The sequence below is a fragment of the Pinus tabuliformis genome, chromosome X (assembly GCF_031772625.1).
Source record: "Pinus tabuliformis cultivar Carrire ecotype Pingquan chromosome X, CPIR1, whole genome shotgun sequence".
NCBI classification, from domain to species: domain Eukaryota; kingdom Viridiplantae; phylum Streptophyta; class Pinopsida; order Pinales; family Pinaceae; genus Pinus; species Pinus tabuliformis.
The window spans coordinates 139,100,683-139,125,116 of record NC_142308.1 but is presented as its reverse complement, the minus strand read 5'-3'; the positions used below and the strand labels follow the sequence as shown (position 1 = coordinate 139,125,116).

Below are 24,434 nucleotides of genomic sequence, written 5' to 3'. Positions count from 1 at the left end.
CGATTTGACATTTTTTTAATGACATTTTGAAGTGTTTGCTGATTGGTTTAAACTCCAATGTGTTTTATGTGTTAGTTAAATGTTATTTGGGGTCCATTTCCCCCTCCCAAACCCTATTTAACACACTCAAATGCTCTCTACTATTGATATGCTATTCAAATTTCATGGTAATGTTAAATTCTTAAAGAAAAAGTGACATTCTCCTTAATCTTCATTTTCATCCTTTTACTTAAATTTTTAACATTACCATGAAATGACTCAGGATGTTTGAGAGTGGTTTCGGCCTCATTGGATTTCATATGGAGAAAGTAGAATTTTAGATTTCATTCAAAATCCAGCAGACTTATCAGTTTTTCAGGATTTCAGGATTGGAGGATTGCAATGTTTCCATTGAATTTTGTCATGTATTAGGGTATGGAACTCGTATTTAATCAAGAGCACCAATCGCTCTATGTACCTTGATGTTAGTGACATTGGTTGTCGAACTCCTCTGGGATTTGCTCCCAAACCAGGAGCTTCTGAAAATGTTGCTACCGCTCCCGTTTTCGCTCCTGCTCTCAAGTAACACAGAAGAGAAACCTTTTGGATCAAAAACGGTTAAATGATCTAGTTTATGTCCAATACAACCTCCGGCTCAGACGAAACCATTTGCTGAACAAAAGACCTGATTCAGATCCCATTGTGTTGGAAGACATTGATCCAACATCAGATTGGGTAGTGGAGAGTCGTCCAGTAGAGTTTGATCCTGATGAGGATCTTGATTTAGATTTAGATATTGAGACATCAGTTGAACTTGAACATGCTGTTCAGTTGAATGCAGATCCCAATCCACCAACCTCAGTCTCACAGCCAGCAAGGACTCCAGTTGTAGGTGCTTCCTCTGCTCAGCCACGACAGAAGCGCAGCCGCATATCTACTCTATCTCAGCTTGCATCTGCTGCAGTTGCACAGCCTGCTAGTGGTACCACTTCTACGGCTGCAGTTGGAGATGATGATGATGAGGAGGGGCCATGGGCCCCCCTATCTGACTTTGGTGATGATCCAGAGATTGATCGACATGATCTTGGCTCCTCTGGCAGTAGCTACTAGCCAGTAGCTGTAGTACTAGTACTGGAGTCTGGTCACAATTTACTTTTGTTGTAAAGGCCATTTCTAGCCTCCTTGGTTATGTGTTTTTTGTTTTGAGTCTTTGATCATGTATGATAGTTGACTATGTATTTCCATTGGGTACCATTTTGATATAATGGATTGGTTCATGAGCCTACTTTGATCATATGTTGTCTTCCATCTATATTATAATGTTGTGTGTTTGGAAACATGAATGAAAATCTTTAAAATTATGTTTTTTTTATAAAAAAATTAAATATTTAATTTATTTTTTACAACGACCGAGTCATTGAAATCGAGCTGGCCGAGTCATTACCGTTTCGGAGTCGGAGTCGGGGTCGATCCTCGGCCGAGGCGGAGTCGGAGTCAAAGTTTTAAAACTATGCTCTCTGCGTACGCATGAAGAGTCGTTCTCAGTCTTTTTTTTAAAACGTGACTGCAAACTTAGCGTGGACTTTTCCTATATGCGGTTTGGTGAGTTTAGGTCCAGCGTAGATTTTCATTTCTTTTCTTAGGTGATTTAAAATCGTTTGTCTTCACTTAATTTTCATTTCTTTTAGACGTAATTTTTGGTAGCTTAGCCTTTAGTTTGAAGTTTAATAGACTTTTAATTTGGATTTTAATAGTTTTATTTTTAAGTTTAGGAATAAAGTTTTTCTAATTTAGCTTAGTTAAATAATTAAAAAAAAATAAAAATAAAATAAAATAAAAAAAATTTAAAGGTTTTTGTTTAGAATTAAATTTTTTGATTTAGTTTAGTTTTGATTTTAGAATAGGCTTTAATTTAGATTTTAATTTAGGAATTAATTTTTTTTTTTTTTAGTTAAATAGTTTAAATTTCATTTATTTTTTAAGCTTTAGGTTTAGTTTAGATTTTAGTTTCTTTTAAATTTACTTTTAAAAAAAAATCATAAAATTTTTCAAAGTTTTAAAATCATATAAAAAAAAAAGGGGGGAAAAAGATTTTCTTTTAAAGTGTAGAACTTGATTTTATTTTATTTTTAAGCTTTAAATTTTTGCCATAATTCAAAAAGCATAAAAAAGGCATTGTGGGAATTTTGCCAGATTTTAGTTTTTCTCAGAAAATTGTCATGTCATATTTTTCATGCTGGGGATTTAAATTTTCAGTTTATACACACGAATGATCATCTTGAAGATTTAGCTGCATAAATGTGATATCTGGTTAATGATTCATGATTTGCGAGGTTGTTTAAAGCATTCATCTCTTCAAAATTTTTAGTTACTGGATATCGTTATTGAGCTTTAATCATTATAAGAACTTTGTGGTTTTACTGGATATCTTGCATCGTTCAGGTTATTTGATGATAAATGATTGCTGTTCATGGTTTATATTTCTATATCATCTAGCAAGTAATCGCTTAATCATAAATCTTATAAGGCACTGGTCTTTTTACTTAACAAAATCAATTAAGTGCTGATTTCCTTTCGTGTCTCCCAACCCAACTGGTTCACAGTTGGTCACCCATTTTCCTATAGAGTCTACCCCCCTTAGCCGCGGGAGACAGGCTTAAACGGAGAGATCGGGGATCAGGGTGACAGCCCCCGGTCTGAGCGTTGTCGTGACAATCTGTGCGACAACTGGAGTCAAGCACAGTGATCAACGCCATGACCGGTGGTCGGCTGAGGCAATCAACAACATTATTGGTGCTGCCCTTCTTATACTTAATGTTCAAATGGAATTGTTGCAAATAGGTGGACCATTTCTGATGGCGATCGTTCTGCAACTTCCCTTGTGTCTGTATGAACTGTAGAGGTCGGTGGTCTGTGTGGATGACCGTTTCCTTCCCCAGAATGTAATGCTTTCATTGAAGGCAAGCTTGCACAATGAAATACATTTCTTTGTCGTAAGTTGGGTACTTTCGGACTGTGTCTGAAAGTGTCTCACTGTGGTAAGCCACTGGATGCCCATGCTGAGCAAGAACCGCACCAATAGCATAGTTGGAGGCATCTGTCTCAATCTCAAATTGTTGTTGCAGGTCTGGTAATGTGAGCATTGGTGCATAACAAAGATGATTCTTCAACTGGGAGAATGCTTGTTGTTGGATTTTCGACCAAAAAAACTTTGCTTTTGCTCCACCCTTGGTGACTTGACTTAAAGGCCAAGGGATATGAGATAACCCCAACACGAAGCTACGGTAGAAATTGGCAAGACCCAAAAAGCTGCGGAGCTCTGTTAGAGTGGTTGGGGGTCAATCCCAAATGATTTGTATCTTGGATGGGTCCACATGTACACCCTGCTCATCAATGATGTACCCTAGATATTGAACCTAGGTCAGGCCAAAGGTGCATTTCTCCAAGTTAGCACACAACTTGTGTTGGCGCAGGGTTTGAAGGACCTGTTGAATATGGTGGAGGTGCTCTTCCCAACTCTGGCTGAAGATCAAGATGTCATCTAAATACACCACCACGAATGCATTGGTGAAGGGTCGCAAGATGTCGTCCATCAGTCTCATGAAGGTTGCAGGGGCGTTCATCAATCCGAACGACATGACCAACCATTCGAAAAGGTCCTCCTTGGATTTGAAGGCAATCTTCCACACATCAGAGGGTTCAATAGGCACCTGGTGATAACCTGACTTCAAGTCAATATTGCTGAAATATTTGGTCCCCTTGAGCTGGTCTAGAAGGTCATCAATCTGTGGGATTGGGTACCTATTCTGGACAGTGATCTTGTTCAGTGCTTGATAGTCAATACAGAGCCTCTAGGTCCCATCCTTCTTTTGTACCAATACAATCGGGCTCCCACAAGGTGATGAGCTTGGTCTGATGTGCCCTTTCTACAATAGTTCCTGAATCTGCCTCTTGATCTCATTGTTCTCTAGAACAGAGCGTTGATAGATCGGTCCATTGGGCAGCGGTGCGCCCGGGGTCAGATAGATGGAGTGCTTGACCTGACAGTGCAGATGTACCCTTGTGGGTGAGGCGAAAATATTCATGGACTCCTCGACGACCTTGTCCATCTGTTGATGCTGTGCAGAGGAGCCCTGCCTGGAAGCCGTAGCCACAACCTTCTTCTTGCCCTAGGGGTGAATCATAAGGAAACAAATTTCCTGGTCTAGGAAATAATCTTACTGCATTGCTTTGCTTTGCTTTGCGGGGCTACCTCCGGTATCCTGTACAACTTATTAGCCAAAGTAATAATCACAAAGCAAGGTCTAGACTCATATACTACATGTCACTTCCACAAATATGGTTGTCCTAACAATACATCACAAACTTCATGAGGAGCAATGTCACACAGTACCTCATTTGTGAAGGGCTTGATGCTATAGGGAAGGCAACACTGTTGGCTGACACAAAGATATCGTCCTTGGTGAAGCCACCTGATGGTGTACGACTGTGGATGTGCTATAGTCTTTAGGCCCAGCCGCTTCACGACCTCTGCTGAAATGAGGTTCTTTTGGCTCTCGCTATCGACAATGAACTATAGCGGAGAACCCTTCACCCACATCTGTGAGTGGAAGAGGCATTCCCCCTCCTCTGGATCTTCAGGCTCAATCTTCTAGATCTTGGTGGTGGCCATGGTGGCACTGGGCTCCACATCAATGATCTACTTCCCTTTGTCAGTTCCCTTATTGGGTTTTGATTCAAAGTCGGAACCTGCGTCTGATTCGGAAGCCTTCAGCTCAGCCACCAGTGATTGCTTGGCCCGACACTCACTTGTATTGTGAGTGGAGCTCTTATGGAACTCACACCATTTTCTCATGTCCTTCTTCGTCTTCGGGGTGTTGTTCTTTGCTTGCGGCTTCGGCAGGCTATCCTGGGTAGCGCTGCCTTGGCTTGGTCCTTTGTTCTTCGTCTTCGGGGTGTTGTTCTTTGCTTGCGGCTTCGGCGGGCTGTCCTAGGTAGCGCTGCCTTGGCTTGGTCCTTTGTTCTGTGGTTTGGGGGCGCCTTTTCCTTGCTTTGGATTCACAGATCCAAAGTCCCGCTTCTTCTGTTTAAACTTCTGCTCAATCTTGACAGTGTACTGATACACCGTGCCGAGCGAGGAAATGTCCAGGAACTCCATCTCGTCCTGGATGTACTTGTGTAGACAACCGTGGTACTTGAGCACCAAATGCCGCTCAGTATCCTTGATACCCAGCTTCGTGCGAAGGGTATGGAAAATATTTGTGAACTCTGGCACATTTTGGTCCCTTCCTTGCCATAGCGTGGTCCACTTTATGTATTTGTATACATAGTTCCCAACAGGGTAATATTGTTCCTTGATGGCGTCTCGGAAAGAATTCCAAGTGGGTGCAGCTGAAAACAACGAGGGTTCACTTTTGTTCTTTTGTTCACAGTAGGTTTCCTACCAATCCTTGACGTGTGGGGCAGTGCAAAAGTAATCTTTTCCCGATTGGAAAAGTCATGAACTGAAAAATTTCCTTCCAATAGATTTAACCATTTATCTACGACGTCTGCATCTATCAGGCCTTCGAATATGGGAATATCGAAGTTAACTTATACCTTAAAAGGAGTGGCCCCTCCAGAGTGGCTGCTGGATGAAGATGCATCGCCTGTGGGTAGCTGTTGAAGGATTTGGGCAAAGTTATCCATCATCGTGTCCCTCTGTCGCTCGAGGGCTTCCTTGAGCAACATTTTGAAAGGATCTCCTGCCCCCTCGTCTTTCTTTTCTTCAGCCATGGGAGGTCGTCGAGTTTTGCGAGGCTGATCTTGCAATGGTTCAACCAGATCAAGCTCTAACTCCTTATACCCTGACCTCGTTGGGGACATGCAAAGAAAAACAGAGAAAGAGCAGACCGCTCTGATACCACTCCGAACTTAAACAGGAACACGACAACTTATATAATCATAAACACAGAGATGCAACATAAAAACACTTCATTTCATTAATAGAAGAACACTGAACTATGCTTACAAACATAATGGAAATAAGATAGCTCGGGCGATGGTAGCTTATCTCTGAGAAGAGATGTGGTGGCTACATGCCTTTGAACTATGTTACAATGAGGCTCAAGGGCCTATTTATTATTGGAAAACATGAGAAAACCCTAAACAACCAAAGCCCTAACCCCAAGAGATGTAACACCAAGAGTTTGTGGGCCCCATTGGGGTTAGTTGGGCAGCCAACTTCCTGGGGTCATAACTTGGTCATGTTATCTTTGTTTGGCGCGTACGATACCTTTTTGGAAAGGTCTCTTTGAGTACTACAGGTTTCGCCGCAGGTATTGTATGCGCCATGGATGATTGTGAGCCTAATCATGGAGCGGGTATCGTATTGTGAGCTGATCATGGATGAGATAATTTTGAGCCATGACTAACCCCTATTATATTTTATATATGCATATAATATTCTTATACTATTGCATTAACTATGCTCTCTACTACCCTTCTGGAAAGTCAGCTAGAACCTAGTGGCATAGCTGCAAAACAATATCGAGGCAGTTTGATCCCTTATAGAGTCTAGACTCTACTAGTAGTGTCAGGCTAAGGAATGACTCTGAAATGTGCATTTGCATTAATGTAAACATGATTATATAATAAGAGGAGGTGTGAGCTTTGACATTTAGGATTCATATTCCAAGGTCTCTTCCTATTCTAACTCTTCCTTTCTCCCTAATTTATATATTTACAAATTTCTCACCCAAACCTTGAGGATTAGGTGTTCAACATCCCCCCCTTAATTTGAAGGGTTGTTTGTGAGTCCAGGCATCATTGTGAATCTTTCAAACTTTTCCCTTCCAAGAGATTTGGTGAAGATGTCTGCAATTTGCTCATTTGTGGAACAATGTTGTAGATGAATAGTCTTGGCCTCTACATGACATTAAATCAAATGATAGTTTGCGTTGATATGTTTAGTTTGATCATGGAATTTGGGATTCTTAGCCAACTTAATTGCAGAAGTATTGTCAATCAAATGGGGAGTAGAGTTAAATCGTTTCTCCTGCAAGTCTTAAAGAGTTCTCCTGAGCCACACAATCTTCTTGGTTGCTTTTGTAGCTTCCACATATTTTACTTTTGTTGTGGAATTTGCTGGAACTAATTGTTTGCATGACCTCCAGGAGACAATTCCTGACCCAAGACTCATACATAGCCTGAAGTAGACACTCCATTTTCCTTATCTCCAACAAAGTCTGAATATTTGATTCCAAAGTACTGAGTTCCTTTCAAGTATTTTAGAATTCTTTTTGCAGCAGACCAATGTCCTTTACGAGGCTTTTGCATAAACTTGGAAAGGATTTCAACAACAAATGAAATGCCTGGTCTTGTAGTGGTGAGGTAGATAAGACTTCCCACAAGCTGCCTATACTTAGTTGCATCCTCAAATTTAGTTCCTTCTTTAGATTGCATTTAGTCATGCCATACTTGTTCAACAATTCTCCAATTGACATCTTTTGAGAGAGGAATATATAACTTGGACGTTGGGTCACTTCAATGCCCAAGTAGAAGTGAAGGTGTCCCAAATCCGTCATCTCAAATCTTTTCTTCAACTCTTTCTTTATGGTTGTAATATAGTTTTTATTGTTCCCTTTTATCAATAGATCATCTACATATAGTACAAGATAGACAACAATTTTTCCAACTTTTTTGACAAATAAAGCCGCATCATCAAGATTAAAGTGTTTGAAATTTAATTTCAGAAGATGCTTATTCAATTTTTCATAATTCTCTCGGTGCTTGTTTTAGGCCATATAATGGTTTGATGAGTTTGCATACTTCATGTTCTTGTCCCTTCATAACAAAGTCTTTTGGTTGAAAAATGAAGACATTTTCTTTCAAGTCTCCATTCAAGAAAGTAATCTTCACATCCATTTGATGGACTTCCATCCATTCTGGGCTGCCAAGGCAAAGAGAGTCCAATTGATGACCCATTTTGCTGTGGGGGCAAAGGTCTCTTCATAATCGACACTTTCTTTTTGTGCAAATCCTTTTGCCATGAGTCTTGCTTTGTGCTTGTCAAGTGAGCCATCTGTTTTATACTTGTAGACTCACTTGTAGCCAATTGGTTTGGTTCCAAATGGAGGGTCCACTAGCTTCCATGTTCCATTCTTTATGATAGCATCATAGTGTTGAAAATTGGCAGCTTAAGGATGGATTTCTTTAAATAAAATCTCATTTCTGACAATTCTTGAGTGACTTTCTAAAACTAGAAAGTTATGTCTAGCATCTCAAGTATGACTTTCCAAAAATAGTAAATCACCTTGCATCAATTGGTAATCAAGTATAGTTGAAGGAAAATTACTTGTCATTAATCAATCCTAATAGTTCAATCTTGACTTAATCATCAATATTATTATTATTATCCTTTATGATATTATGATATTATTATTAAAAGGAATTACAATTCACCTTACCTTCATCACCTCAATCTCTTTGCACCTCTCTCTTTGATGACCCACATGGCACTACGTAACTCTCTCTCTCTCTCTCTCTCTTAATGATGCATTACAACACTCATTAAAGGCAGTATTCCTTTTACACTCATTAAAGGCATGTCATAAAAGATTCCTCTTACGCTTTATTTAATGCATATGCTACAATATCCTTAACTAAGGTATGCGTACCTCTCTTAATGGCATAAGTTACGAAGGCATGCATTTCTCTCCTTAACGGCATGAGTTACACTCCCCAAAATGGCATATGTTGCTCTTCCTCAAGGCATGCGTATTGCCCCTCCTTTATGACATGAATTCGTTGCACCTCCTATATATGTGTCTCTCATATCATCTCACCTTACTACTAGAGCATTGTGAAAGAAGAATTCGAACTTGAGAGAGAGAGAGTTGGAGAGACTTGAAGAAGATTGTGAGAGGGAGAGACTTGGAGAGTAAGAGTAGAACTTCAGTAAAAATATGAAGCTGTGCCGCTAATATAATTGGACCTGTTGAATGGCATACCATGCGATGAGGATCCAGTTCTGCTGTGGCCAATCCGCAGGACTGTGTGGGAGTTCTGCTGCTTTTCCGTCATCAATTTGTTCCCACTAACTGGCTGTCCTGTCCCTGCACTGTTTGGATTAAGAATGTGGACTAAATTTAACAAAGAGAGAGCTTGAGACAACTTTGTTTTATGATTAGGAATTATTGCTAAAGGAAATATTGCCAGCATTATTCTGGAATTAGAGGAAGTGAAGGCTATCAACATGTTCTAGTGTGTCAGCATAAGAAAATAAGAAAACAGAAGGAAGTAAACTAATGTGCAAAATTGATCTAATGGAAACTAGGAAATGAAGTAGGTAAACACTGATTACTCAATAAATTGAATACCGATGAAGCAAACAACATAGATTACATAATTGCCACAAACTCAATTTATATAATATTAAGAGCTATATAGAAGCCACCAGATCAGTACATTGGGACAGATAATGTACTTGACAGAAACTCTTGGAGTGTTATTGTATAAGCAGCTGTCTTGCAGAACTTTGGAGCAGCATGCAGGGGAAAATTGCTGGGTATTTATTGTTCATGCCAATCCAAAAGATACAGGTCAATGTGAACAAAAACATTGAAGTAGAAGATTCAAAGAATAAAAATTTGACAAACTTGAGAAATAAAAAATGTGGATACTCAATCCAAGGTGGACTGCAAAATTCCCAAAATAGGAGCAGATCAAGGAAAGAAAAGATAAACTTTATAAGCAAGGAAGTTATATCAAAATTTAATGAGCTTTTAGGGTTTGTAAGCAAATCATGTGCCAGCCCTCTATTTCCTTCCAAAAGTATCCTACCCTCAAGGAAGCCCATGCCAGAATAGAAGTCATGCATTCTTTTTGTTTTCTTGTTTGGACAGGAATTGTTTCCAGCAGATGAAAATGGTTGCTAGCTTTCAGGAATTGTTTCCATCTGCCGGAAACAATTCCACCTCTTCTAGAAATGAATCACAGGAAATGGTTCTGATTTTGGAATTGGCAAATTCAAAGATTTAGGCGTGGATACCAGATTCCGACCAAATTGGGAGTGTAAGTGCCACCTCCTATGGCCGACCAGATAAGCTTCTATCAACCTTTCTCAAATTCAACTTGAGTAAAGTCTTAATCCCTCCAGTTAAAACTTTCGAATCAATTCCAATAGCTCCATGTAGCTAGCAATTACACACCCATTGTACATTACTGTCTCTTATACCTCTTCAATGGCAACCTTTTCTAGATTTCCTTTTGCAGCTGCATCAAAGTTCAGGCTGTAGATTTCTTCCAAGGAAGTTTCCATTTTTCTCCTGGGGACCTGTCAGCTATCCTTGATTGCATAGCTCCAATAGACGTTTTCCCTGTGGCTCCTTAACCTGTCCATCTTCTTGGGAAATCACTTTGTCCTCTTAAAGTCTCAGCCTAATCAGCCTCGTTTTCTTCCAGATTTTAAGAGGGTTGAGAATATTGTTTTCAATGATCCTAAAGTTCCTTTCAATCCATACATTCCAGAAGATAAATAGACTGATGATGCACATGAATTTTAGAAACTTATGTTAGAGGGAGTAGACTTCTGGTTTTGGAGGACTTCCAAGTTCCATCACTGAATTGCACTCAGGCTTGGAACATGATAGGTCATTTTCCCAAAGCTGCCACAGAGACTTTGCGATTTCACAGTCCAGAATGAGGTGAGTAGCATCTTTCTTATTCTGTTCACAACCATTGCATCTGGAGGGACCTGTGATTCCATGTTTCTTGAAGATTGACTGGGTTAGAATTCTGTTTTTGATTGCAATTTGCAATCCAATAAATGTGCTATCTCTGATCAAATCCCTTTTTTCCAAAATCTGGTCCAAAAGGAACCTTTTTCTACGCTGGTAGCCCCTGAGCAATGCTTGGATGTCTTTGTCAGTCCAGCACAGTTTATTCAAGCTTGGCATATGAAGAACTTTCCTTTGGTTAAGAGCTTCCTGAAGGATCTTTATTTCTGTTGGGTTGATTTACCAGATAATGGTCCTGGCTTTTCCTTGAAACCTCACCAATTTCTTAAAACTGGCTGTTGATTTGAATTATATTTCAGTAAGTTTCTTCTCCAATTCATCCTTTTTCTATGAGCTGACTAGATATCCTATCCAGACTTGGAATTTTGGATAGAGCCTGATGACCCTGCCACTGATTATCCAAAAATCTTGCTGTTTTGGCATTGCCACTGACCCAGAAGGCATTTTCTGCAAACAAGTTTTGTTCTTTTATTGTCAAATTCCATAAACAAAAGCCTCTAGGGTGAAGAGCCTTAGAAAGAAGAATTGATATTAGAGCATTGTCCGTGTACATAGCTCTAAAATTTTGCTCCATAGTCAAGTATTTTTCTTGAATCTTCCTCCAAAATGGCTTAGTCATTAGGCTTCACTTGGAAGATCCAGTTTCTGGATCCCTACTTCTCCCCGGCATTTGGGGAGTGAAGCTTTCTTCTTCATGGAACAACAGTTTAACTAGGAGGCCAGCTATCATATGCCCTAGTCTTACGGTGTTGTTTTGATTCAATTTTCTATTGAGCTACATGTTATCCCTAATGTTTCTATAAGACCAAAATACTCTATATTTGCTGATGGAACAACCAACTTGCATTATTAATATTGACTGTGAATATATTTGACATATCTTCCAAGTATTTGGTGTCAGAGCTTAGCATACATGGATTCTATGGAATAGACTTGAAAGCTATGGACAGCTATAGCCATGTTTTAGAATATTATGAACATCAACCAGAGAGATGACTACAGAATGTTCTTACATAAAACCATCAGAGAATATTTTAGTCTAGGTCAACAGTGTATTTGGCATCGACACAGAACATATATATTAAGTGGCTGTAATATTGTAAACTGCAAACTAAGTCCAAGTTTATGATATACAGTTCTAGTGGGCAATGAATGTCAGATCAGATGATCGACAACAATTGAGAGCATGCTAATAAGGCTTATTGGGGTGGTGATGGGATATTTTTTTTTTGGGTTTTAATATCAAGTTTGTTTTGTTGTCAGAAGCCGAGATATATATTTATTGAAATTTGTAAGTTACTGGAATTTTTTTCTACAACGTATATATCAGAAATCTGCATAACAGCTTAAACTCATTTGCTGGTGACCCTTATTGCATGCAAAGCTAAATGTGTTTTAAACTTCTAACATAAATACCCATGCTGACATGATGGTGGTTTAATATTTTGGTTAACATTCTAGACGTGAATTGCCCACTGGAACTGTATATCTTAAACTTGGACTTAGTTTGCAGTTTACAATATTACAGCCCCTTAATTATTGAAATTTGTAAGTTACTGGAATTTTTTTCTACAACGTATATATCAGAAAGCAGCATAACAGAGTAAACTCATTTGCTGGTGACCCTTATTGCATGCAAAGCTAAATTTGTTTTGAACTTCTAACATAAAGACCCATGCTGACATGATGGTGGTTTAATATTTTGGTTAACATTCTAGACGTGAATTGTTGAATTGCCAAATTCATTCTTTGATTGAGAACTTAAATTTCCCATAGAAACTGCAAACTTAGTGTATAAGTTGTTAAAATCATATGGGATTTTTCCCAGAATGGTTCACTCCCTCAGATTGATCAATGGAATTTTCAACAGCTAATGAGTACAGCAAATATTAATACGTAGGTCTTTTGTTCATTAGGGATTATTGTTGTTCAAAGTGCAGACAGTTGGAATCTTTGCATTACTATGATTACAAAGCAGGCACTTTGACAAGTTGTATGAAAAATATTTTTATCTTGCTGTGAAGAGCAGAGCCCTGGACTGTTAGATATAGCATATTTTTTTTTGTGTGTGTGTACAATATTCATGGGAAATTTGATTGCTAGTTTTGGATGTTAGTGAGTTACTGAGGATTTAATGCTTGGCATATGTTTGCCAAGTGCTTCTGAAGCATAATATGCTGGCAACTTTTTGCTACTGGACAGTCTATAGTTATGCTGCGTTATTTTTCTCATTACTAATCAGTATAAAATTTCCTGTGCAGAGAAACATTAAAAAGCCTGTGGTGTCTGTAGAAAGTGATTGGAAGAAAAGTTTAATTAACAGAGTCCAATCCTCATTTGCTCATATAAAAGATCAAACTCAACATGCAGTTATTGGTGCAAAGCGGAGTCTTAATGGAATATCTAACAAAATAAGGAAGTGGTATAAAGGAAGGAAGTCTGGTTCCAAGCCTTCAAAATCCGAAAAGGTTGACTTGTAACTTTTTGACCATGAAATATTTAGTGTTTTATCTGGACAAAAAGATTGAACTTAGACTAGTTGTTATCCAATGTTTAGTAGATTGTTTTTCCCTCCTCTTTTTCCATTTGTGGGTATTCCGGTTAAAACAGAAAAGGAGAATGGCAATAAATTTTTCTGGCTTGGAAGGCACTTATAGAGACAGATAGTGAAGGGTTGAAGCCTTTTTACACAATTTCTTAGTGGGGCACAACTCAGTGGGATATGAATAGACTAATTATTAGCATCAACTAATTTTTAATCTAGGATTCAATCCATTGATCTCTATGTATCCAATACTATTCTAGAGAGACTGGCCAGATTGGTTCTTCATCTCTTGTATCTTTTTATATTCCCCTTGAGATATGACAAGTGGTTTTGATCGTGGATTTTTATCAAGCAGCAAGATGCCAATTAAAAGTTTCTGAAGATGAGACTATCTGCATTAGATGGCCGAGTCTTATGTTAAAGCTTATCATGTCCCTGGATAACTATTGATTTTCAATGGTGAAATTATGAAAATTGAAATGCAACTTATGGGAGCATCACATCCTAATATTTCTGTGATGGGACAAACGAATCGATTCTTTTGTTACTGGAGTACTTCTGTTTGTTAGTGTTGGAAATTGTTACTAGTTGATCTCAGTCCTAAAGGACCTATTTATAAAAATGTTCTAGAATGTATCGCAATAACGTCATTTTGACATTTTTTTGTCTCATAAATCCAAAGTATATGATATTGACTTCCATTGTGATAAATTTGTCCTTTCTATAATTGTGTTTAAAATTCAGAGTTTTCGACTATGACAATTGGAGTATAGGGTCTTTGCATAGAACCCAACCAGTCAAAAATATATAACTTATTATGATTATTAGATAAATAGCATGAATGGCTTAACATAGCCTTTGGTCACCATAGGTCTAGATTCATCACTCTTCGTGAAAACACTTGTTTGGTTTAATCGAGTATCTTAAAGATAAAGGTTAACGATGCCTTTTATGTTCATATAAAGTGTATTACAGGATTTTTATGTATGATTTGGCTCTCAAACATTTCATGTATGATGTGTAGACTTCAATAAGGGGGTTTCAAGGGTTCAAAGTCTGCTATGGTTTTTTCACGATTGGGTGACTTCCACCTATTGATGTTGGGTACACAACAATGCCATGCCTATTTGAATGGAGATTTCTTAGTCACCATTCCCAGTTATGTGAGAAATTAATGAATAAACCACAGCTCAGAGAATTTCTTTTACTACTAATAACTCATAGAAAGGGAGCCCCATTAGAAAGAGGCTATTAACTTAAGGTATTGTGAGAACCTCTGCGAGTAGGAAAAATGTAGCTTAGGACTACTGATATTTTTTTGAGGAGGCCATTCGACAATCCATTATGCTTCTGTCTACTTATGCTCTGTTTGATTCTTTAGTTGACAGTGATTTTAGTTGTTTCTAAATTTAAACGAGTTACATCCATAATAAAATATGGACATTCACAGGTACGCAGAATTACATAGAGAAGAGAGATAATACATATACTCAATGTAAGAAAAGAGATACAAAGGTAATGTCTCCTGAGAGACAATCTTTTGGTGACCAATACTACATAACTAATAACTAAAAACATGTGATTTAGTTAATGACAATGAGCCTCCACATGATTTGTCTGCTCGTAAAACATTGCATTTCTTGCGAACTTCGACACACTTTGGTTATCAGAACAAAGTATATTTGGTTATCATGATAAAACAGAATTATACTAGTTTGTTCTATATGCAAATCAGCTAATATTGTATGCAACCAGTGTCTCACGTATTAATTGATGCCTTGTCATTTAGTTCAGAAAGATGAAAGTGCCATTGCTTGCTGCTTTTTACTAAACCGAAGAAGCATCCCTTGTACCGAGAGTCCTAACATAAAAGTTGTAATAGTTGTCATCAATGGTACATGCTCAATTGGAATTTCTGTACCCTGTGAACTGGAAATCCTTCCCTTGTCCATACAAGTTGTTACTCCAAAGTTTATGTATATACTTCAAAACCCGCTTGGAAACAGTGCAATGCTCAACCTTTTGAGCTGCCATGGACCTGGAAATTGTTGAGATGTTGTCATGGATGTTAAAGCAAGGGCCAGCCATGGTCAAAATCAGATGGTTGAGAGGTTGTCAGATTGCCTATCTATAGAGATTCCAAATGATAGTGAGATGTAAGAGGCACTAGCTTTAGACCCAAGGCTCTAGATGTAACCTGTTCTTGGTTGATTTCAGATTCCATGATTTAGCAATAGACCTTTTGGCACCTTATAACTTTTAGTGTCATCTCACTCATTGGACAACATTGCATGCACTACTCAATAATGCCAATGGTTTTCCAAAAAGATGCTTGAATTGATTCACTCAATAGAATGTAATTGACCCAATCCTATATGAATTTTCTCAGTACAAAGACTTCAACCTGTCATTTCTCTATCGTACATGACATTGAGGCGAAAGCAGGAAGATACAAATATTTTATCATACAATCATTGCTCTGCTTGCTTGAACTCTCTCAAACCCTGCATCCAGGATTTCCCAGCTCAGTCCATTACCAAAAATGGCACCACTGAAGATTTAATATCTCACCCAATTTGAAAACTCTACTAATAAAAACTGCTTTGTGGTTAGAGTTGAATCAGAGACAGACATGCAGAGATGGACATGTTTGTTGTTCGGCATGACAAATTTGGCACCTCTCCTAAGCTCAGCCCTTTTATTAGAACAAATATTGAAAACAAATGCACAGCTCGGCTCCCTAATAATGATGCTGAAAACACATATAAATAATCTAGCGTGTGACCATTTCAGAGGTGAATTGAGTCTGTTGAACATAAGGTATTGGAGTTTCTTAAGATGGCTTGTTAGAATTTCTTAGTCGATCGGATTCTATAAAATTCAAGGTGGGTCAATGTTCTTCAGCCAAAAGTCTTTGGGAAAAACTACAAAAGCTTTATGCAAAGGAATCTGTCCCTGTCACTGCTGAGCCAGAACAAGAGTATGTGGAATAAGAACACAAAAATGATGAAGAGTCAAAGAAGATAGATGAAGGAAAAATTGAAAACACCAAAAACATGGAAGACTACAAAGAATGCTACAAAGTAGAGGCTGAAATAGACCTTGAAGCAGAGCTTGTGGCTGCTCTAAAAGAAATAAAGAGACTGAGAAAAGAAAATAAATAACTTGAAGAGAAGAATCATGACCTTGATGGTACAAAGGAAGAAGTTGTCCTAAGACAACAAGTAGAGGACGCAGAAAAGAGAAGAAATTCTAACAAACCATCTTAAGGAGAGACCTAAGGATTATAACAAGCTTGAAGCAAGGTCAACAACAAAGGAGACATGAATAAGTCATCTCCCTAATACTTAGCTAGAAGAAACAAAGAGAATGAAAAAGTAATGAAGATCCAGTTGATGAAGAAAACAGAAAGATCGTGATGAGATTGAAGAAGAAATTGTATCATTGAGAAATGAAGTTGACAAACTATGCAAGAATCTGAAGAGTTCTCAATCAGTGTATGACATTCTTCGCTGTCAGAGACCATCATTTGACAAAAGGGGACTTGGTTATACAAGTAAATCTCCATGCAAAAAATATGCAAGCCCCAAATCCCCAAAGGTTAAAGTTGAAGAGAAACCTGAAACCAAAGTCATTGCCTTTCAAAAGCCAAATCACAATGAAAGCTAGAAGAATGTTACAAGTGCTACCTCTTCAAGAAGTTATGCAGATGTCCTCAAGGAATCTTCTCTCTATGCAAGTAACAATGAGAATCATCCAAGGGTTGAACCTTGTCCAAGGAAAAGCAATTTTAGGAAACCATCAAAGGAAGTCTTCTCATTCAGGTATCAAACCAAATTCTTTGGATTGTAGGGCATACACCAATAGTGATTATAGCAAAATAAGTCTTTATCGGTCTTACATAAATCAATTTGCAAGGACCAACTGGGTGCAATAGAAGTTATGATTAATTTGCTCCATTGTTCAAGTAAAATACATAATGCTACAAATGTCACAATCATGGACACATAGCACGTGATTGCAGAAGCAACATGATATGCCTCTTTAGCAAGTGAAAAAAGAAAATTTTCCTACTAGACACAAAAATTTCCACCAAAGTTTGGGGAAGAAAACAAGTAGAGCCAAAGACAAAAAAAATCATGAATTAACTTTGTATGTTCAGGATCCAAGTCTGAATTAAGGAACCTCAACACTACAATGCAATCTTGCCACGATGGAAGAACGCTAGAGTGATTTGATTGTAGATGATGCAATTGAACATTGTTCTGAATTGGCACCAGTAAAAGTTTTGACATTAATATACTCTTATTGGTAGGGAAAGAGGAAACATAAAAGAAAGACATTGATCTGAGAATTTCAGACATCTCCATCCAAGCGCATAAAGCAAAGTGGAAAATTTCTTAGAGAGAAGACATTTAGAGGTCAACACAACGGGAAATGTTTCATCGGGAATCCTTGTGCGAGAAATTGGGGATTTGGAATGTGCACAGAAATGTAGCAATGATTTCATGGATTAACTTTAGGTAGTGAAGGTTCTTATGATATTGTAGGTCTTTACTTTCATGCAAATGTTGAAGCAAGTATGGAAGCTGCATGTGCTACAAGGGAAATTACTACAGTAAAACATCAAAGAGCTCAATACCTATTTCAGGTTGCAAATATGAAAATATATAAAGCTATGACAACATCAAGGAATGCTGAGGCATTAAGAGTTGAGGAACAAGTAAGCTTGTTGCATTGTCAAACTTAGCATTTTTCTATTGATAGCGAGATAATCAAAAATGCTTATGCATCTGAATTATCTTTTTAGTTTGCAAGATGTTTTAAATACAATCACTGCTTTTGAAGAATTTGGATGTTATTCCTATCAAGAATGATGACTATATTAATATGGTTAATAAGTAAAGACCAAGATGATTGCGGGGAAGAAGGATGTAGATTGCAATGTAAAGCCTATGTCTATGGAATTTATACTTGAACCTTTGTGGCAAGTGTATTAATCCGCTCTTGAAGGCAATGAAGGGCATGACATGCAGAAGAAAGTAATCAAATCCATGAATTTGGCAATCCCTCGAGATTTGCAACATAAGGACACCAAGGTTGTTCTTCAAGCTATCATGAGCAGATGGCTACCACTTTCTAGCATAATTCTATTAATATCAATAGAGTCTTTTCCAAACCCCATTTTCGGTCAATCAAGTTGTATTTCATGCCTTCTTCCTAGGAAAAAGGTATTAACAAATGTTGTTGATGATATACTTCTAGAACTAGATCATGTCAGAAGCGATGTGCAGACATGTGATTCTAGTGTAATTGCACCCTCTATTGCCTTAGAGTTCAAAATGTTGGCTATTCCAGTGAATATGCTTCTCAACGAAGGTTTTGGTGTGGAACTTCTAAACAATTTGGTGGAAGAATTGGGAGTGGGTGAGATAGATGCAGGGCATCAAGAATGCTTTCTTGTATTTGCTAGAGATTTAAATATACTCGATTTGGTCCAGAGTAGCGTTAAAAATTGTTAAAAAATATTTAGCCATCTGATTAGATTTGCCACAAAAATTAATCTCCACAATGTCAAGTAGGATCTCTCATGCTTGCACTTGATTGTATCTTTGTGTAGTTGAGATACATATGGTTGAACAATGATGTTGAGCAGAAGATGGTTCTTCAAATGATGATAACATGATTGACATGAATCCAAATAATAAGAGAAAGGTAAAGATTTGAAGCATAAGCCCAAGGGGATTTCCAAAAGGTTACAATGATAGAAATAAAGGAGATAATTCAGATAGTGGGAGCACATGTCAAGAAGTATTGTAAAGATGCAATCAAAGGGAGAGATAGTGTCAGGGGGAGCACACCATTTGCCTTTGATGCCAAAGGGGGAGAGAACACTGAAAGGTAGAAATGACAAGGGTATTGCCATCAATGACAAAGGGTGAGAGCATTGAGATGTTGTCATTGATGTCAAAGCAAGGGCTAACCATGGTCAAATCAAATGGTTGAGAGGTTGTCAGATTGCCTATCTATAGAGATTCTAAATGATAATGAGATGTAAGAGGCACTAGCTTTAGACTGAAAGTTTTGGATGTAATCGGTTCTTGATTGATTTTATATTCCATGATTTAACAATATACCTTTAGGATCCGCCTTATAACTTAGTATCATCTCACTTGTTGGACAACATTGCATGCAATACTCCTCAATAATTCCAATGGTTTTCCAAAGAGATGCTTGAATTGAATCACTCGATAGAACGTAATTGACCCAATCATATATGGATTTTCTCAGTACAAAGAATTCAACCTATCATTTCTCTATCTTACACGACATTAAGGTGAAGGCAAGAACATACGAACATTTTATTATACAAACATTGCTATGCTTGCTTGAACTCTCTCAAACCTTGCATCGAGGATCTACCAACTTAGTTCATTACCTAAAATGGCACCCCAAAGATTTAATATCTCATCCGATTCGAAACCTCTACTAATAAACACTACTTTGTGGTTAGAGTTGAATCAAAGACACAAACATACAAAGATGGACACATTTCTGGTTTGAAGAGACAAATTTAGCACCTCTTATAAGGTCGACCCTTAAGACAAATTTAAAGTTAGAACAAATATTGAAAATACATGTGCAAGTCGGCTCCAACTAAATGCATAGGCCGGCTCCACAATAAATGATGATGGAAACACATAAAGAAAGAAAGAAAATTATTTTAATGTCCACGAGGCTAAAGATAGCCTATGAGATAGATTACTTCTTCATCTGGTTGATGTATTCAACCCTTTTCCTGTGAAGTGTCACAATAAACGCTCCCAGTTTCTCGACAAACCCCTTGTTAAATAGATTATCCCAAGAGCTAGTTTCCATCTCTTTTGTCTTTGAAGGCCTCACATTCTAAAATGAAATGCTTTTCTGTTTCCACTTTTCCGGAAGAACAAAAAATACATACTCTTTCCTCCCACACTTCTTTTGGCCTTTTCCAGCGCCTTGTTTCACAACGAAGTTGATGAGAATTAGTCCTTAACTGAGTAATAAGAATTTTGGCTCTCTAAGAAATATTGGCCTCTATGTATGCTTTTTGTTGATAATTATGAGTGGGATTAAACACTTCAACATAGTACTTTTTCTTTCTCCCTAGCCCCTTATCTCAAATACGCTTGTGGAACTTATTCATAACAATTTTTTATATCTCTTTATTGTTTATGGGACACGTGTTCAAACAAATACCCCATTTACTAAACCAATAGTTATTTTGCTACATCCAAGTCTTCTTTCTTTTGCACAATATGTCATTAAAGACAACCTTAGGCCATCTGCCCTCTTCCATTTGCTCAATTTTTTTTAAATACCTTATGATTCGCACCATAGCAATTGCTTCAATAGGAGAAACCCATATTTCACCAAGATAGCATAAGGATCTTCACTTTTAATTTTGAATTTGTTTGTAATCAAACGCTTCTGAATTTTCTCAATTTGTTTCCATTGCATGTCAGATGTACTATTGACCCACAATTCACAACAATAGAGAATCACTAGAAGCCCAAAAAGAGTTTGAGTGGTTTTCCAGTCCCATAACTCTGCCTCTCTACACCTATTTTGAAAAGCATAAATTGCTTTCCAACCCCTCAATGTTTTTTTTCTTTCTACAATCATCCCAACTTAGATTTTTGTCGAAGTCAATTCCGAGATATTGGTAATCCACAACTTCTTCCATAATGTTGCCTTCAAAGTAGAACTTATGTTGGTTAGGTTTTGTGTTTTTAGAGAAAACCACTACTTTCATTTTGGTAATATTGACTTGCATCTCCACCCTTCTACAAAAATGCTCAAGGGATAGTAAGTGCTCTTGCAAATCAAGAGCAGATTTAGTAATCATAATAAGGTCCTCTGCATACAAAAGAAGCCTTATAACAAACTTGCCCAAATGGATACCATCACCCCCTTGCGAATTTAGCCATTCATCAAGTTTGTCGATATATAAACCAAATAGGGTAGGAGACAATGGGCAACCTTGCTTGACCCTGATATCGCTTTTAAAACTTTCAGAAATGCCTGCTGAAGTTCTAATTTTGACTTTCGCCTCTTCATACAGCCTATGCACAACTGCTCTCAAATGTTTAGGAACCCCAAGTTCCTCCATTTTGTGCCACAACTTATCCTTAGGAATCATGTCAAACACTTTTCTGAAATCAACAAAGCAACAGAAGGCTTCTTCCTTTTTCTCCCAAACTTTTTCAATGATGTGCCTTAAAATTATACAATGATCAATCGTGGAATGTTTAGGTCTAAAACCTGCTTGCCCTTCAACACACTTATCTCTTTCTTCTTCCCACTTGTTGATTTAATTTTCTAGCATGCTTCCAAATAACTTTGGAAACACGGGGTTTATCATTATGGTTCTATAATTGGGCGAATTATTGACGTCACCACTCTTGAAAAGAGGTATTGCTAGATTAGTTGTCGAATCTTTGGGGAACCCCTGTTGTATGATGTTGTTGAAATTTTTTGCAATGTGAGGTGTAAGAATTTTTAAGCCCCACTTTAGGTACTCTTCTTGGAGTTCAGCGAAGTCTTTTGCTTTTCCAACACCCAACTTCTTGGTACCCATCTTTACCTCATGCACTGTGAAGAGTTCAGTATCAATGTTGACCAAGGGAGGACAGTGAACCTTGGTACCCTGCTTATAGAGTTGTTTTTCATAGTCAAACCATTTAGAAGATGTAATACTATTTTCAGTTTGCATATTTCTCTGTTGAAGCTCCTTCCAAAATAATTTCGGGTTATTTTTCCCATGGAATATTAGTTCTTCCCTCTTTGAAACCATGAAATCAACTTTTTTCTTTCTTAATATCTGCTGTAAGCTTTGAGCTTTATGTTATCCTTGTTTGACTCTTTCCACATTCTCCTTGCTTTTTTAGATTCAGACTTCTTAATTTTTTCTCTTTTACACTCTGCAAGTGCGCTTTGAATTAAATGTGTTAATTTGTGACTATGAAGGCCGTGAATTGGGATTTTCTCCTTCTTGAAGAGCCTCTCTAGCGTCATTTTGAAGTATTACAATTCTTTTGAGTCAAAAGAATTCTGCCCTTTGGGAGATTTTGTTGAACACACTGAGTTTTTGACTTTAATTGCTTTTTTCCAGTCCAAGAGAAACTTAAATAAATTGGCTTGTAATATGATTTTAAGTCTCAAAGCTAATTTTCAATCAAAACTTCCTCCATTTTCTCTCACAAACCATGCAAGCAAAATACATAATCTACTACATTTGCTCCATTGTAAATATTGCAAGTGAAATTACCAAACTTTGCACATCTAGTCAAATCATTACAAATGACTAAATCGAAGGCCCCACGTAGATTAAACAATTGTTCATCAAAGAGATTGCAACCCTTGTCCTATGAAATTCTTTTCCATTGATGATTACTCTATTTTATAAGCCAAATAGGGCCGCAATCTTCTTTACAACAAAGAATGCTAGCTTGCTCACTTGCAGTCTTGACATTGAAATCACCCACTATAAGGACTTCACATAGCTGAGAATATGTTGCAATATCTGCTTTTCTAGATTTTTGAAACTTGCGGCGCAAAATAACATGCTGCAATTCTGATGTAATTTCTATTTTTTGATATTTTAAACCAAATTAATTGTTTATTTGAGTCTTCTTTTTCTAATTGAATAAGTCGACCTTCTTTTTCCTTCACTAATACCATGATACCCATGTGTCCTTTTGCATTCGTTGCTGCCTTGTTCCACACTGCTATCTTCCAATATCCTTCAAACAAAGGTGACTTGCACCCTTCATGTTCATGTGTTTCTATGAGGCAAATTATGTCTCTATCCTTTGCAATAGGCCCGAACCCATGCCCTTGTCTCCATGCGTAACCTTTTCAATTCCAACAAACTAAACTTAAGGAAACCTGGGTATGACTTGATTGCTATTTATTTTGACACGCAAGACTCACAGTTGAGTCTTTGTCCCTGCTTTCCCATACTGACCGTGCTTTTTGATTTCCTGTTGAAGAATTTGTTGCCTCTTCTTTATTACCATCTTGTTGCTATGTTTTCGAAGGAGGTCCAAATCACGCTATCACAACTTTATAAATTCATGCTCTCTTGCCTTCATCTCTTGCTTCCCTAACCTTTGACATTTCCTCTTGTTGTCTTATAGTTAAATCTTCTTCTAGAAAAAGTGAGAACCCCTCAAGAGATGCTTCTTTCTTAAAATGATATATTTATCACACAAGCTAGACATGATGACTTTTATGGCCCTGACTCTCTCACCGTTAAACTTATCCACCCTCCATGCTTGGCATATTTGTCCTTGCCATAGCAACTTGTTTTTCAAGAAGTCCCTTGCAAGGTTAAAAGTACATTCATTTTTCCCATAGTCTTTCACCACTTTAATAATTATGTTTACTGCTTTATTTTGTGTTTCCATGCTTTCTCTATCTTGCACGTTGGCAACCCGAATGTTTGTTTCTCTTTCCGTATTAGCAGAATTGCTAATAACTTGAGCCCAAGTTTTGGAAACTTTTGTGGAGTCTCTTTTCTTTTTTTCTCTTGTTTTCTCTTCATGGTTGTCTGTTTAGGCAACCACTTTCCCTTTATCCTTGGATGGTTTTACATTCACCACCTCTGTACTTTCCACTACAGATTTTCAAGAGAGCTTCCTGTAGCAATGCCATTTGTTCTTTCAAAACTTTATTGCTTTCTGCTAAAGCATTGTTTTCTATTGTTATTATATGAATTTTATGATCCCTTTCCTGCGCTTTAGCTTCTAAAACCTCCATCCTCTGTTTTGCATTTAACAATTATTTCACATAAAGATTAGATGACTAGGTGAGAGGTGTAGATGTGGGACTATAGAAGGCAAAATCGTCAATGACTTTTCTTCTGGGCTGTTTGTTGCCACATGCTTGCAGGGGGGACTTGTTTGAATGCTTATCGCGAAAGGCTTGAGTACTTTTCAGACTGTTTTTCCTTGTTTGCTCCCATTTTAGATAGGCTAGTCTTTGTTTTAAAATGCCCGATATTGTTTGGCATTGACCCAAACTCATTTCCCAACTTTGGCGGATGAGGCAATTTCACTTGTCCTAGATTATTTCTTTCCATAGGTTTT

General features: G+C 37.6%; 1 protein-coding gene across 1 annotated transcript in view; it reads left to right on the top strand.

The window, feature by feature from the left end:
* Window positions 1–13,702, top strand: part of LOC149138848 (nucleophosmin) — an 84,502-nt gene extending 70,800 nt beyond the window's left edge. Inside the window, exon 7 of the mRNA XM_089446664.1 lies at window positions 13,019–13,702. Coding sequence (XP_089302790.1) covers window positions 13,019–13,237 — 219 coding nt within the window. The 3' untranslated portion in view covers window positions 13,238–13,702. The remainder of the gene's footprint in view (window positions 1–13,018) is intronic.
* Window positions 13,703–24,434: the final 10,732 nt, after the last annotated feature.